The 16,344-nt window shown below is 40.2% G+C and overlaps 1 protein-coding gene across 1 annotated transcript in view; it reads right to left on the bottom strand.

Moving 5' to 3' along the window:
- Positions 1–16,344, bottom strand: part of CAB39 (calcium binding protein 39) — a 101,919-nt gene that overhangs the window by 51,899 nt on the left and 33,676 nt on the right. The window contains exon 2 of the mRNA XM_061387910.1: positions 4,821–4,976. Coding sequence (XP_061243894.1) covers positions 4,821–4,934 — 114 coding nt within the window. The 5' untranslated portion in view covers positions 4,935–4,976. The remainder of the gene's footprint in view (positions 1–4,820; positions 4,977–16,344) is intronic.

Below are 16,344 nucleotides of genomic sequence, written 5' to 3'. Positions count from 1 at the left end.
CTAACAGAGGGAAGAACTAATTTAAAAAAATCATTAAGTATATTAAAGATGTTAAGTGATACACAGAAAACAGCAAGATCGGGTAAACAGGAATGCCGGGGACTAGGTGGCACTTTTAAATAGAGGGTTGGGTGAAAGCAATATTTGAGCAAAGACTTGAAGGCAACAATGGGGCAAACCAAGCAGAGAGTTGGGGGAAGAACATTCCAGGCAAAGGCAACAGCCCAGTGCAAAAGCCTCGAGGCAGGGGTGGACCGGAATGCATGAGGAAGAGCAAGCCAACACGGCCGGAGTACTAGGCGAAGGGACAGGCCTGACTGACCAGGGCAAGGATGGGCATTTATTTTTAGGTAAAAACACCAAACAGAAAATATTTTAAGCTTTACAGGCCACACAGAGTCTCTGTTGCATAGTTTTCTTTGCTTTTAAAACCAATCCTTTAGAAACGTAAAAATCATTCTTATCTCATGAGCCTTACAAAAACGGGCCTAGGCAGGATTTGACCTGTAGAACTTAGTTCAGCTCCTGTAAGGATTTTGACTTTTACTCTAAGGGAAATATTATTTGACGCATGTTTTGAAAGAATCATTATGGTTGTGGGGGACCAGTTAGAAGAACACTGCAGCAATGCAGAGCAAACATAACAATAGCTTAGGCCAGAGTGGGAACCAGGAAAATGGGGTGAAGGGGTCATTAGATTCTGGCTTTTTAACACTCTCCACCCCAATAAAGTGGATGAATTTGCTCATGAATTGGATTTGGGAAGTATGAAAGGAGTCATGGATGACTCAAGTCTTTTGGCCTGAACAACTAGAAGGATGGTGTCTCACTAATAATGATCGAGAAGACTGAGAGTGGATGTATGAAATGTGTGCTTTTCTTCAAAACAAAGGAGAATTCATATTCCTTAAATTCCAGCACTTTACAGCTCTTTATTCTTCCAGAACTTCATAATCATTTTTTGTCAAGATACAAAAAGATCCTGCTTAAATGGAATAGCTTTAAGCTTAAGAACTGATTTGATAAGATATCTTAACTATATTGTCCAATGACATGGACAGGTTCTGCACACCTCCTGATAAAAGTATTCCCAGATCCCTATTTATTTGTTGTTACTACAAATAAAATACTTCTTAAAAAATTATAATTTCTAGATCATTTTGATTGATATTTAGGGAAGCTATGGATTTTGTATTTAGCTGCCCTAGTGAACTCTCATATTTACGTTGATTCCTCTGTGTTTTGTAAAGATACACAAATATGTCAACAGTGTAATTTCCCTTCTTTATTTGAAATAGATGTATTTTTAATTTCTACACCATTTCTTTATGCATTGCCTAGAATTTCCAGAACAATGCTAGATAACAAATCATACAAAGCATCCTAACCTTCAAGTTTTCAGTTTTAAATATGATATCAAAGTCATTTTTCATGTTGTTTAATTTAGTGGTAATATTTTATCTTTCCATTGTTTTCAGGTTTCACTTCCTTTTACCATTTGTATCAGCGATGTCTCCTGAATCTTGACAAGAAAGTGAAACCACAAAGTTCAGGGTCTTCCTCTCTATTAATAATCTATTCCAGAATAAGTAATTTGTATCAAGTGGTCTTCAGAGTTGTCCCCTTTCTTTGAAACACAACTTATTTTTCAAAAGTTCAACTAATTCTCTTTGCTTTGTTTATCCTAATAGCAGGAGGTCTATTCTTGCTTAGGTTTAGAGCAGGAATTCTCAACCTCTGTGTTACTGAAAAAGGTTCCCTGACACCCTTTCAAGGGGTCAATGAGGTCAAAACTGTTTTCATATCAATGTAAATACATAATTTGCCTTTTTCCACTGCTGCCATTTTCACTGATGGTGCTGACCTCTTGTCCGAGTTACAACAGCTATCATTGTAGTTTTTTCATCCTCACGTACTCAGTTTAAAAAACTGTTTCACTTAAGAGTAGTATGAGGAAGCAGAAAAATAATTCATTAAATTTTGACCTCTGAGTATACGCAAGCAGGAACATTTGATGTGATTGGCTTAAAGCTCAACATTCAGAAAACTAAGATCATGGCATCCAGTCCTATCACTTCATGGCAAATAGATGGGGAAACGTGGAAAAGTGGGTGACTTTATTTTTGGGGGCTCTAAAATCACTGCACATGGTGATTGCAGCCATCAAATTAAAAGATGCTTACTCCTTGGAAGGAAAGTTATGACCAACCTAGACAGCATATTAAAAAGCAGAGGCATTACTTTCCCAACAAAGGTCCTTCTAGTCAAAGCTATGGTTTTTCCAATAGTCATGTATGGATGTGAGAGTTGGACTGTGAAGAAAGCTGAGTGCCGAAGAACTGATGCTTTTGAACTGTGGTGTTGGAGAAGACTCTTGAGAGGCCCTTGGACTGCAAGATCTAACCAGTCCATCCTAAAGGAGATCAGTCCTGGATGTTAACTGGAAGGACTGATGTTGAAGCTGAAACTCCAATACTTCGGCCACCTGATGCAAAGAGCTGACTCATTTGAAAAGACCCTGATGCTGGGAAAGATTGAGGGCAGGAGGAGAAGGGGATGACAGAGGATGAGATGGTTGGATGGCATCACCAACTCAATGGACCTGAGTTTGGGTAGGCTCCAGGAGTTGGTGAGGGACAGGGAGGCCTGGTATGCCACAGTTCATGCAGTCACAAGGAGTTGGACATGACTGAGAGGCTGGACTGAACTGAACTGAATGGGAAGTACACACAAAGCACCTTCTGCCCCTTCCAGAAGTATGGCTGCTTGTCTTGAAGAAAGTATTTGTATGATAATGCTTGGGCTATGAGCTAAACAGTTTTCCTCATGCAATATCACTTTTCCTTGAAAGAAAAACTGACAAATTATTCAGGCTTGTATCCTTGGCAGATATTTTTTCAAAATAAACAAAGTGAACCTGTCACCTTAAGAAAAACAACCAACAAATAGTATTTATTGCCAAACTTGAATTTTGAAACTTGAATACAACACGAGGAAGTTTGACCACTTTCCAAAAGTTTTACTTTTCTGAGATCACAGTAGTGTAATTTTAAAGTGTGAATTTTTGATACTGAATAATGTGTCAACATTTGGAAGATATAAGTCAATGATCCAATGCTTTCTAAATGACCAATGCCTGTAACAAAGTTGTGTATGGATAAAGGACCTCTTCAAAGTAGGGAGTATGAGAAGTTCATTTATACATTTTGAGTCTATTACAACCAAGAAACTATCAACTGGTGAATACTGGTGTGGTATCAGAAACTTCAAAAATCTGAAGGGCTATTAAAATACTCCTCTTTCCCAATTATGCATCTGTATGAGGCCAGATTTTCTTTATATATTTCAACCAAAATAACCTAAGAGCCATTTTTAAAAGAAGTTCACTTCATCATATTATTAACAGTTACCTACATATCTTACTAAGGTATACAAGAAATTGTCTACAGACTTTCTATGGAAGATCTAAAGAAAAGCTGAATTATACCAAACTTCACTAACTGTACACTGCTTCCAATGACAGGAAGTTATATAACTAAATAGCCTATAATTACAAATCTTAATCCCATGACTGTGATATTCTTTTCTTTATAAGAATACAGGTAAACCACAGAATCTCAAACTTAAAAAGATGGTATAAATGATGCAATTTAACTGTCAACTCAAAACAGAAAACAACTTCCTAAAATAAAAGATACGATGGAAAATGTTCCACTCAAGCACTCATCCAATGAATCATCAGGTGTTCAGCCCATGGGGAGACAGGTACCACGGAGGGCAAAGGTGGGCCAGAAATGACACATGGGTCAAAGGGCTCAAAGTCTAGAAAGTAAGACAAAAATATGATGCAAATAAAACCATGTTGAAGATAGCAGCAGTCCGGCTATTTCCAAAGGAGGTGGCCAAATGGTGGCTATTTGTTTTAGTGGGTAAGGATAAGGTCAGGAGAGGGAGTATTCTGGAAAGCCATTTGGGAAAATCAGATGAAGAGGTTGGTTCTGAAAAACAAATGAGGGCTAAGGGAAACTGGTGTGGAGGCAGTGAAACAAGACAAAGAGTACAGCTGGCTGACTGCTATTAACTGCTTTCCATAAACAGAGAGAAGCTGAGATTGGTTGACCACACAGAATAAGGAAGAAACGGGTTAAAATTCACCGAGAGCCGTACAGGCCAGGTCACAAAGGGTCTCATGTACCATGCGAGAAGGCTGAACTGAAGGGTTAAAGGAGGGGAGATATTTCAGAAAGAGCCCTAAGGAGACTACTGCTACGGTCCACAAGGTCGTGAGAATTTTTGTCAAGTAGGAATGGAAGTCGGGATCAATTCCTAAACCTCTCAGGAAGCAGTAGAGGTTCATGCTATTTCTTGAAAGTTGATGCTTCTTGGTGGGGAGGGGGTGGTGGACAAACTGGGATGAAAGTCACGTTTTAGACTGTGATGACTGGGTAGAAGATACTTGTCAGGGATACAGGAAACACAAAATCAGGAGAGGTTTCTCCCATGGCAGACTATCAGTGGAAACACTGATTTTAGAAATCAGATAAACCACATCAACAACAAAAACCCCAAAAGTTAAAATAAAATTGGAAACCTCAAATGAAAAACTTGAGAAAAAAGTTAGATATGTGTTAGATGGCAGAACAGGTGAAAACATGTGGAATTTAAATAGCACCAGCAAGCGCTACTTAGTCGGACTATATTTTAAAAACCTTAAATAAACACGAACTGAATTTACTGCTTTTTAGAAATCACCTCATAATTTGTCTTACATGTGCTCCTAATCCAAAGATTAAAAATATAAAATAAAGCCAAATACATACCTTTTCTGCCTTTTTGTCAGAAATGTCTTGCTTCTCCAGCACAGCCATGCTCTCCTTCAGGTTCTTCACGATGTCTGCAGGGGACTTGTGAGACTTCCCGAATGGGAACGGCATGGCGGCAGCGACAGGCGCCTCACTGCGCTCCGCCTGCTCCACCTGCGGACACAGCACAAGGTACCAGTGAGGAAAAGGGAGGCAGACAGAAGACATGCTTTCTAAACCCTCATCTGAGAAGACAGCCAGGCTTGAGCAAGTTACTTCACATCAGTTTCAAAATCAGTCCTAGGAAATCCACAAATACATGAGAAATGACTGTAGAATTATAGAGCACTTTGTACTTTTCAAAACACCTTTTTAATCCCCTGCTCTCCTAACCCCCATGTGAAGAGGAACATGATGGTGCCGATGCTGGTGGCCTGCTAGTGCTGCCAGGGCCCCTCCTAAGCAACGGAATCCGTCATCTATGGGATCTTTTCAAACAATTCTCCAAGGACATTATATTACTTCCATTTACAGGTAAAGCTGAACGACTTAAAGAAACTGGTTCAAGGTACTAAAGGGTAAAACCAGCTCAGGCTCAGGTTGATCCAAAGTGTCCTTAATCACCACACTATACCTCCAGTTAATAGGACACCTCTATCTTACAGTTGAGGAAACTGAGGTAAAAAGTTAGTAAGGGGCTTAGCCAAAAAACAATGGCAACAGGCCCACTCTCTAGGTCTCACCAGATGCGCTTTTTCCAGGTTCATGCTGCTTGTTGCTAAGCGTCCCGCAGGCACACCCATCCTCCTCCTCCTCAGTGAGGCCCAAGGGCTCAGGGCTGGAGGAACCTTGGAGAGAGCCTTGGGCACATCTCCCCATCAGATCTGCAAATTCTTTAAGTGATGGTTTCAAGGTGTACTTTTTCTGCCTGGATATGGCTATTCTCTATGAAGGAACTCACTTGATAAATTCTGGGGACAATGAACTTCTGGAAGTTCTTAATTTTTTGTGGGAAGCAAAAGACAACGTTTCAATTACATCAGGCAAAAGGGGGCTATCAACTATTCAAAGAAGTCACCATGAATAAACACAGTTAACAAGATAAACGATGGAAGGAACGAGAACAGGTCAGAAGTTACAATTTCTCTCACTAAATAAACTAAAAGAAGTTATACCCACCCTCGCTAAACAACCTCATATAAGATACCAAAAGATTAACACTTTTGAGAAGAACCTTAAAGATCACTTAGTTCAGTGACTTTCAACCCGGGAGTTCCAAACTCCTATAGTTAACTGCCCCTGGCACCCACTGCCCAGGTGGAGGTAGGTCTCAGACACCCCAACCCTACTCTGTATTTTTTCTGAACAACATAAAATCTCTCTGCACAGCATCATAACACTTCCTTTGACCTTCACCTAAGACTTCACTGAAGAAAGTGTTGGAATGTTTCTTCTCTAAAGTTTGAGATACAGAGAGCCGCATGTCTGTTTACAAATAAACATTTAGGGGGAAAGAACATGTAAATGACTTCTAACAAGAAGCCGACAAACCATGAACAGGTATGTTACTTCTTGACATGGTTTGATATGATCTGTTTTGATCAATCTCTATACCCGAATCAGTCACCTACACAGTTCACCTCTGTCAGCTTGTAAATCTTCTTTTGATCACATTAAAACCACATCTTCTTTAATCAAAGAGAAATGCCCTCAAACACAGGTTCTCAAAATTCAAAGATGCATAAATTTACTTCTAAATATCTTTTCTACAATAAGAAGTTTGGATCAACTACAGGTGAGTTACCCCAGGTGGTGGTTACATTTTCTCTTTGATTACCTGGCAAGATGGGACCCAAATTCTGGATCATTCCTTTCCATTACTTTTTTCTTTTATTTATTTTTAAGAAGGGTAGAGGGCAATGCAGACTGCTTCTCTGTAAACACTGAATTCACACTCACAATAAATCCTATGAATATATAATCTTCCTATTTGTATTCCACAAATAATAGCAGCGATAAAACAAGTCTATGCTGGGTAAAGCCTGGGAATGTTTAATGGCTATTTTGCAGGAAATATTAGGGTGCTATGCAACAGAGATTATTTTCAGCTCTGGCTCAGTGGTGGAAGAAGTGACTTTCCAGCTACTACACGTGAAATACTGGTCACAGAAAAAAAACACAGCTGCCGAAGAGAATACATATACAAATTGCTTTTGTGAGGGCAAGGGGAAGCATGCCACAATCATTTCTCTTAATTAATACACCAGGCAGACAAGATTCTGCTGAACATATAAACTAATAAACCATACTTAGAGGAATACAGTCAGTAACACATGGCGGACATTCCTCAGCAAGCTCTAATCCAGTCCCAGTGCTGAAGGTCTTCAGGACATGCTTGTGTTTTCTCTCTGCCCTCCCTCCCCATCTCTCATACACACACTTTAAATATTCTTTTGATTTATTATTTTAAAAATACAGTTAAGTATAATTATTAAGTAAAAGAATAAATAAGAACTATTTAAATAACATTACAAAATGTATAAATAAAAACTTTATCACACAGTTCTTATTTTAAAGCCTAAGTGCAATAATAAAAATCCTTTTATTTCTTTCATTTACACCCTCAAATTCACCAATTCTTATTTAATACAACCAAGATTTGGGGGATCAAAAACAAGGAAATAGTATCCCTTAAAACTTCTGCATTAGAACTTCTTATGGCTAAATTTGCTTTGTATTAAGCTTAATTATCCTTATACTACTGTATGTCACTTGTGATACAACTTTTTAAACAATTAATTGAAAATGTAGAGAAGTTTAAAATTTGTGAATGGCTTCTAAGTCATGACTGAGCAGGCAGGCAATACATGTGCCTAGAACATTGCTAAAAGGCTAAGAGAAATACTTCGAGAAATAAAAGTCTCATAAACACGTTAGCTTAACGTGTTTAGAATTACTGAGTACATATTTTTTGTTACTGACTTTACGATGAGTAAAGAAAATAAAAGCAGCTATTGAGGCAATGTTGTAAGTAACATGGTGAAATTATGGATTTGTCATGGAAGTATTAGTATGTTCATTAAAGATGTGGAGAAAGATTCCAAAACAATTGATCAAAAGAGGCTGTACCTCTAGAGAGCAGGAAAAGTGTGGAGGATTGTTATTTTTCTTACAAACTCTTTCTATAACTATTTGCCTCCTTCAATTTGACATGTATAATTCTGGTAAACACAAAACTGAATTTAAAGAAATCAATGGATATATAAAACTATCCTTAATACATAAAAAGTACTATTAATAAAATATTTCCATGGAAGGCTGAATGACAGAAAAGTAAGGCTGCCAATTTACTAACCTTACTAATCCACCAAGTCAGACAGAACCAACAGAACCAGCAGACTTTGACCATGATCTGTATGTAAGAAAACTAAAGTTTCTAAAATACGTAATAGTACACACACGTGCGTGCACACTCACACACACAGCTAAAAGAAATACGACTAAACTAGATTTCATAAATCACTTAAATTCATTTTAGCAACAAAGAACTATCTGAAATCTACCTGAAGATTTGGAACCAAATACAAACTGAGTTTGAGTCAAGCGTGAGGCTTCAGTTTGCTTGTGCGTCTGTGGTGTATGTGTATGCGCTGTTAGCTCAGTCGTGTCTGACTCTGCAACCCCGTGGACTTTAGCCCTCCAAGCTCCTCTGTCTGTGGGGTTCTCAAAGCAGAAATACTGGAGTGGGTTGCCAGTTCCTTCTCCAGGGGATCTTTCCAACCCAGGGATCAAACCCAGGTCCCCCACACTGCAGGCAGCTTCTTTACCATCTAAGCCACCAGGGAAGCCTAGTCCTTACAAGCAACAAAGGTTAATCCCTTCACAGAACAACTCATGACCTTCCAACAATGCCCAAATGATAGCAAATGCAGCACTGACAATCAACTCTCCAGCCCACTCTGCTTCCTCCCAGGAATGGAGACGGTGCTTTCAAAGGGGCCTGGTCCACCATCAAGCTGAACTATTCACAGGCTTCTGTGTCCGTGAAGGATGTGAAACACCCAGGCACACGTCTCCAAGACTATGGAGATGCCCAAGCTGAAGTATTGCAGTAGCAATGGTTAAAGGGCTTTCCTTTGTGGCTCAGCCGGTAAAGAATATGCCCGCAATGCAGGAGACCCGGATTCAATCCCTGGGTTGGAGAGGACAACTACCCACTCCAGTATTCTGGCCTGGAGAATTCCTGGAGAGTATAGTCTATAGGGTCACAGAGTCAGACACAACTGAACGACTTACTTCACTTCACTTCTAGATGGTTATAAGACATCCCTCACCTGCCTTGCTCTCACTTCCCCCTTTCTTCCTTTACCATAAGGATTTGAGAGAATTCTAGGGAACAATAACAGCAAGAGTTCCCTGAGTAAGGCCCTTCAATAACTTTTCATTGCCTTTTTGGTAAAATCCAAACTGTCTACCATGGCTTTACCCATCTCCAGTTCACACAGCCCTCTAGCCTCTAATTACGGAGTCCAGCCACACTGAGGTCCTTTTGGTTCCCTAAATATGCCAACTACCTCTAAGCCAGAGTAACACACTTGAAAATATGGTAAAAAAAAATCTTTAAAATCTAGATGGATTTATGTGTTTTCACTGTTTCTCAACTACTGCATATGTTCAAAGTTTTTCTTAAACTATGTTTTGCCTAAGCTATGTTTTAGACATAACCGGAGTTCATGAAGGAAATGGACAAAAATGTATACTGTAGTTGAAAAAATTCATTTAGTTTTTAAATACTCTTTTCCCTGTCTCTTCAAAAAAAAAAAACCTGGTTCATAATAAATCTCAATAGGATTCCTTGGGCTGAGTCAAAATTACTAATGCCACTGGGAGAAAGCCAGCCACTGTCAGCATTACAGAGGGCTGTGGAGACCCATCTCTGCGTCTCTCAAACTGAGGGTAAGCTTGTTCCTGATGGTAAATTAGTGGGACATGCCCAAATCCCAAAGACGACTCAGAGGGGAAATTTAACATGAAAACTGGGAGGACGGGGGGGGGAATAATTTAGTATGCCTTTATACTAAAATTAATATTTATAAAATAACATGCTAAATCTGCAAGAAAGGAATTTACACAAACATTTAGCACTTCACACCTCTTAGCTTTCACACATTGTTTTCCTGTCTTTCCAAATGCCCTTTCTTTCCGCCTTTAATTCAATGACTCATATTTATTCCAACGTTGACGTCCTTCAAGGCTCTATCTTGGCTGTCTTCTTACCCTGTATTCTCTGAGTGATCTCATCTACCCACCTGAAGTCCATCTCCAGCTCCAACCCATCAGCCTACATTTCTAACTGCTGCTCGCTACAGATGCCCTCCAGGCGCCTCAAATCTCACCCCCAAGTTCTTCTTATTCTTCTAAATTCCCCTTCACAGTGAATGGATCCACTGTTCACCCAATCACAAAACTCTGGTTGTCTGAGCAGACTCTTTCCATTTGTTAACTCTTTCATATAATCAGGAAATTATTAAAGTTCACAACTTTAGTAAATTCAATTTTCTAAATCTCTCTACCCCTACAGACACCAAGTGGAGACTCTCACTATTCTCCACGAAGGGTTGTAGTTGTCAAAGGGGCCGATATCACCCCTAGGAGATGTCCTGGAAAATCTGGTTGTCAAGATGACTGGGACACTTACTGACCCACTGAAATCACTTTAAAAAGGAGGAGGAGATTGCTTTTTGTGCCACTGTTCACAAAAGCATAGCCCTCAGCCAGCTTCTATATCCGTGAGGTAGGGAGAAGAGGGCTAGACTGGGAGTCAGAATAAATGAAGTCTGAACCTATGTTTACCACTGAGAGTTAAAACGTCTAGCTTTGAAAAACTATGCTGTTAAAAGTGCTGCACTCGATATGCCAGCAAATTTGGAAAATTCAGCAGTGGCCACAGGACTGGGAAAGGTCAGTTTTCGTTCCAATCCCAAAGAAAGGCAATGCCAAAGAATGCGCAAACTACTGCACAATTACACTCATTTTACACACTAGCAAAGCAATGCTCAAAATTCTCCAAGCTAGGCTTCAACAGCATGTGAACCAAGAACTTCCAGATGTTTAAGCTGGATTTAGAAAAGGCACAGGGATCAAACTGCCAACATCCGTTGGATCATAGAAAAGGCAAGAAAATTCTAGAAAAACACCTACTTCTGCTTCATTGACTACACTAAAGCCTTTGACTATATGGATCACAACAAACTGTGGAAGATTTTCAAAGAAATGGGATACCAGACCACCTTACCTGCCTCCTGAGAAACCTGTATGCAGGTCAAGAAGCAACAGTTAGAACCAGATGTGGAACAATGGACTGGTTGAAACTGGGAAAGGAGTATGCCAAGGCTGTTTACTGACACCTTGCTTATTTAACTTATATGCAGAGTACATCATGAGAAATGCTGGGGTGGAAGAAGCACAAGCTGGAATCAAGACTGCCGGGAGAAATATCAATAACCTCAGATACGCAGATGACACCAACCTAATGGCAGAAAGCAAAGAGGAACTAAAGAGCCTCTTGATGAAGGTGAAAGAGGAGAGTGAAAAGGCTGGCTTAAAACTCAATATTCAAAAAACTAAGATCATGGCATCCATTCCCATCACTTCATGGCAAATAGATGGGGAAACAATGGAAACAGTGACAGACTTTATTTTCTTGGGCTCCAAAATCACTGTGGGTTGTGTGACTCCTGCCACAAGATTCAAAGATGCTTGCTCCTTGGAAGAGAAGCTATGACAAACCTAGACAGCATATTAAAAAGCAAAGTCATCACTTTGCTGACAAAGGTCTGTCTAGTCAAAGCTATGGTTTTTTCAGTAGTCATGTATGGGTGTGAGAGTTGGACCATAAAGAAGAGTGAGCACCGAAGGATTGCTGCTTTCACACTATGGTGCCAGAGAAGACTCTTGGAAGTCTCTTGGACTGCAAGATCAAACCAGTCACTCCTAAAGGAAACCAATCCTGAATATTCATTGGAAGGACTGATGCTGAAGCTGAAGCTCTAATATTCTGGCCACCTGATGTGAAGAACTGACTCACTGGAAAAGACCCTGATGCTGGGAACAATTGAAGGCAGGAGGAGAAGGGGGTGACAGAGGACTAGATGGTTGGATAGCGTCACTGACTTAATGGACATGAGTTTGAGCAAACTCTGGGAGACGGTGACGGACAGGGAAGCCTGGCATGCTTCAGTCCATAGGTTGCAAAGAGCAGGACACGACTGAGCGACTAAACGACAAGTTCTTAGAAGAGCATCCACATGTGGTAAAATCTGAATAAATAGTAGAAAAAGATAGTTCTGTGGGTTTTTTTCCTTCTAACATCTGATTCATGGCTACAATTTTCAGAGCCAAAATGGGTTTAAAAAAAAGGTGTCCACACAGACTATACAGCAATGCAAAATGAGTGATTTTCTCCTTTTTAAAACTGCATCTAAAAGTTCTGATTTCGTTTTTGGAAGGATAGGCTATATGCTCTTCTAAGCTGCAAATAAGATGCAATGATTCAGCAGCTTCATTAAAATAACCCGTGACTAGCTTAAAGAAGCAGTAGCTTAAAGAAGGTTAAATTAACCTCTGGTTAATTAAAAAAGCTGCCATTCACATAGCTCATCATCAGATATGTAAAACCAAAATTAATTGTTCAAGAGTACACAAGAAGACTTGTGAAGTGTTCTTTGCAATTAATATATTGCATTGGCCAATAAGGTTGTTAGGGTTTTTTAATAACAGCGACAGGGAAACCCAAATGAACTTTTTAGCCAAACTAATATCTTGATCAGACTTTCAGGGGCCAATGATGTGCAACACTGGATACTATGCAGGAAGCAAACTGACATTTTTTACAGCTTAGCGAGTAAACCAGGTGGTTATCATGGTGGTAACAGTAGCAGTATTTAAAATAATATAGGATCTCTTCTATAGCACAACACTTCACAGTTCACAAAGCCCTGTCACTTCTCTGTTTAATCCTTCCCATTTCCCTGAGAATAAAATCCACACTCCTGACTGCAGCCTGCAAGGCTCCTTGTGATTTACTCTTCTCTGTCCTCATCTCTTACCTTCTAGGCTTCTGCCAGTGTCTGGCTTGACACTCCTGGCCAGGCCCAAGAACATTTTCCATGTTGTTCATGGAGAGCTCTTAGCGCAGATCATCATGGCTCTCTTCCTCATTTTACCCACAGGGCCCTCCTGACCAAGCCTTCCCGCAGAGGACTTCTCCCCTACTCTCATCTCCTTACCCTGCTTCATTGCTCTTACAGTACTTGTCACCATTACCTGAGATATATTAATAGAGACAGGAGCAGCAGGAGCAGATAAAATAAGTCCCACAAAGAGTGCTCTGCTGATTCCACTCATTCACTGTTTTATACCTGAACCCTAGAACATACCTGTAGAAAATATGTAGAAGGACCAAACTATTTCTTTTGATTCTCAAGGAAAGAGCAGAAACACTTTTTGATTCTTCACTCCTAAGAGAAATTATTTTTTTTCTGTTCTAAATAAGATGAGTAAACTAAGGCACAAAAACATTGAATAATCTGTTCAAACACCATGAAGCTATTAATACTTAGTAAAGTGCAAGGGGTAAGACTTCTAAGGACTCCAACTTTGCACCAGGTACTAGTTCAGTGTCTCTCGTATGATAATGAATATGTCCATTGTGTATCAGTAGACTTAAAAATGCTTCTCCGGTAAACCTGTTTCTCTAAGATTTATGTCCCAAGATGGCAGATGAATCATTACTTAAAGACAGGTGAAAAAGAGAAAAACTCCCAGGAAATGTAACTGAACACTGTGAAATCATTTAAAAACCAATGCTCTGGGGCTTGTGGGCTCAGTGGTAAAGAATCCAACTACCGATATAGGAGACACAGGTTAGATCCTTGATCCGTGAGGATCCCACATGCTGCAGAGCAACTGAGCCCATGAACCACAACTAGTGAGCCTGTGCTCAGAGCCCCAAAGCTGCGCAACTGAGCCCATGTGCCACAACTACTAAAGCCCGTGCTCTACAACGAGAAGGCACCGTAATGAGAAGCCCATGCACCACAACTGGAGAGGGGCCCCGCTGCTCGCCACAACGAGAGAAGAGCAATAAAGACCCAGCACAGGCATAAGTAAATACAATTAACAAAAAAAAACTCTGAAGATTTCTACTGACCTGAAAAAAATGCCCACAATCCCTTTTAACTGAAAACACTTTAGATAGAAAGGTACATACACATATTTATATGCCCCATATGTACATATATATGTATACGTATATAAAATAAACCTGTGTGTTCTATATATGCAAACACATATGTTGACTAAGAAAAAAATCAAAGGTTAACAATGGGCACTGAGAATGTGTATTGTATATTAAGTTTTTCTTAAGGACAAATATTTATAATGTACATGTGATACTTTTTCCTGATTATAGAAGTCTTATTTAAAAAATTCGCAGGAGGGCCTAGAGGAGCTATCCCACATTGAAGGTCAGGAAGGGCGGTGGTGAGGAGATACCCCTCGTCCAAACTAAGGAGCAATGGCTGCGCTTTGGTGGAGCAGCCGTGAAGAGAAACCCAAGTAAGATGGTAGGTGTTGCAAGAGGGCATCAGAGGGCAAACAACTGAAACCATACTCACAGAAAACTAGTCAATCTAATCACACTAGGACCACAGCCTTGTCTAACTCAATGAAACTAAGCCATGCCCGTGGGGCAGCCCAAGACGGGCGGGTCATGGTGGAGAGATTTGACAGAATGTGGTCCACTGGAGAAGGGAATGGCAAACCACTTCAGTATTCTTGCCTTGAGAACCCCATGAACAGTATGAAAAGGCAAAATGATAGGATACTGAAAGAGAAACTCCCCAGGTCAGTAGGTGCTCAATATGCTACTGGAGATCAGTGGAGAAATAACTCCAGAAAGAATGAAGGGATGGAGCCAAAGCAAAAACAATACCCAGCTGTGGATGTGACTGGTCATAGAAGCAAGGTCCGATGCTGTAAAGAGCAATATTGCATAGGAACCTGGAATGTCAGGTCCATGAATCAAGGCAAATTGGAAGTGGTCAAACAAGAGATGGCAAGAGTGAATGTCGACATTCTAGGAATCAGCGAACTGAAATGGACTGGAATGGGTGAATTTAACTCAGATGACCATTATATCTACTACTGTGGGCAGGAATCCCTCAGAAGAAATGGAGTGGCCATCATGGTCAACAAAAGAGTCCGAAATGCAGTACTTGGATGCAATCTCAAAAACGACAGAATGATCTCTGTTCATTTCCAAGGCAAACCATTCAATATCACAGTAATCCAAGCCTATGCCCCAACCAGTAACGCTGAAGAAGCTGAAGTTGAACGGTTCTATGAAGACCTACAAAACCTTTTAGAACTAACACCCAGAAAAGATGTCCTTTTCATTATAGGGGACTGGAATGCAAAAGTAGGAAGTCAAGAAACACCTGGAGTAACAGGCAAATTTGGCCTTGGAATACGGAATGAAGCAGGGCAAAGACTAATACAGTTTTGCCAAGAAAATGCACTGGTCATAACAAACACCCTCTTCCAACAACACAAGAGAAGACTCTATACATGGACATCAGCAGATGGTCAACACCAAAATCAGATTGATTATAGTCTTTGCAGCCAAAGATGGAGAAGCTCTATACAGTCAGCAAAAACAAGACCAGGAGCTGACTGTGGCTCAGACCATGAACTCCTTATTGCCAAATTCAGACTTAAATTGAAGAAAGTAGGGAAAACCACTAGACCATTCAGGTATGACCTAAATCAAATCCCTGATGATTATACAGTGGAAGTGAGAAATAGATTTAAGGGCCTAGATCTGATAGATAGAGTGCCTGATGAACTATGGAATGAGGTTCATGACATCGTACAGGAGACAGGGATCAAGACCATTCCCATAGAAAAGAAATGCGAAAAAGCAAAATGGCTGTCTGGGGAGGCCTTACAAATAGCTGTGAAAAGAAGAGAAGCGAAAAGCAAAGGAGAAAAGGAAAGATATAAACATCTGAATGCAGAGTTCCAAAGAATAGCAAGAAGAGATATAAGAAAGCCTTCTTCAGCGATCAATGCAAAGAAATAGAGGAAAACAACAGAACGGGAAAGACTAGGGATCTCTTCAAGAAAATCAGAGATACCAAAGGAACATTTCATGCAAAGATGAGTTCGATAAAGGACAGAAATGGTATGGACCTAACAGAAGCAGAAGATATTAAGAAGAGATGGCAAGAATACACAGAACTGTACAAAAAGATCTTCACAACCCAGATAATCACAATGGTGTGATCACTGACCTAGAGCCAGACATCCTGGAATGTGAAGTCAAGTGGGCCTTAGGAAGCATCACTACGAACAAAGCTAGTGGAGGTGATGGAATTCCAGTGGAGCTATTCCAAATCCTGAAAGATGATGCTGTGAAAGTGCTGCACTCAATATGCCAGCAAATTTGGAAAACTCAGCAGTGGCCACAGGACTGGAAAAG

The sequence above is a fragment of the Bos javanicus genome, chromosome 2 (assembly GCF_032452875.1).
Source record: "Bos javanicus breed banteng chromosome 2, ARS-OSU_banteng_1.0, whole genome shotgun sequence".
NCBI lineage: Eukaryota > Metazoa > Chordata > Mammalia > Artiodactyla > Bovidae > Bos > Bos javanicus.
This window is presented reverse-complemented; position numbering and strand designations above follow the sequence as displayed.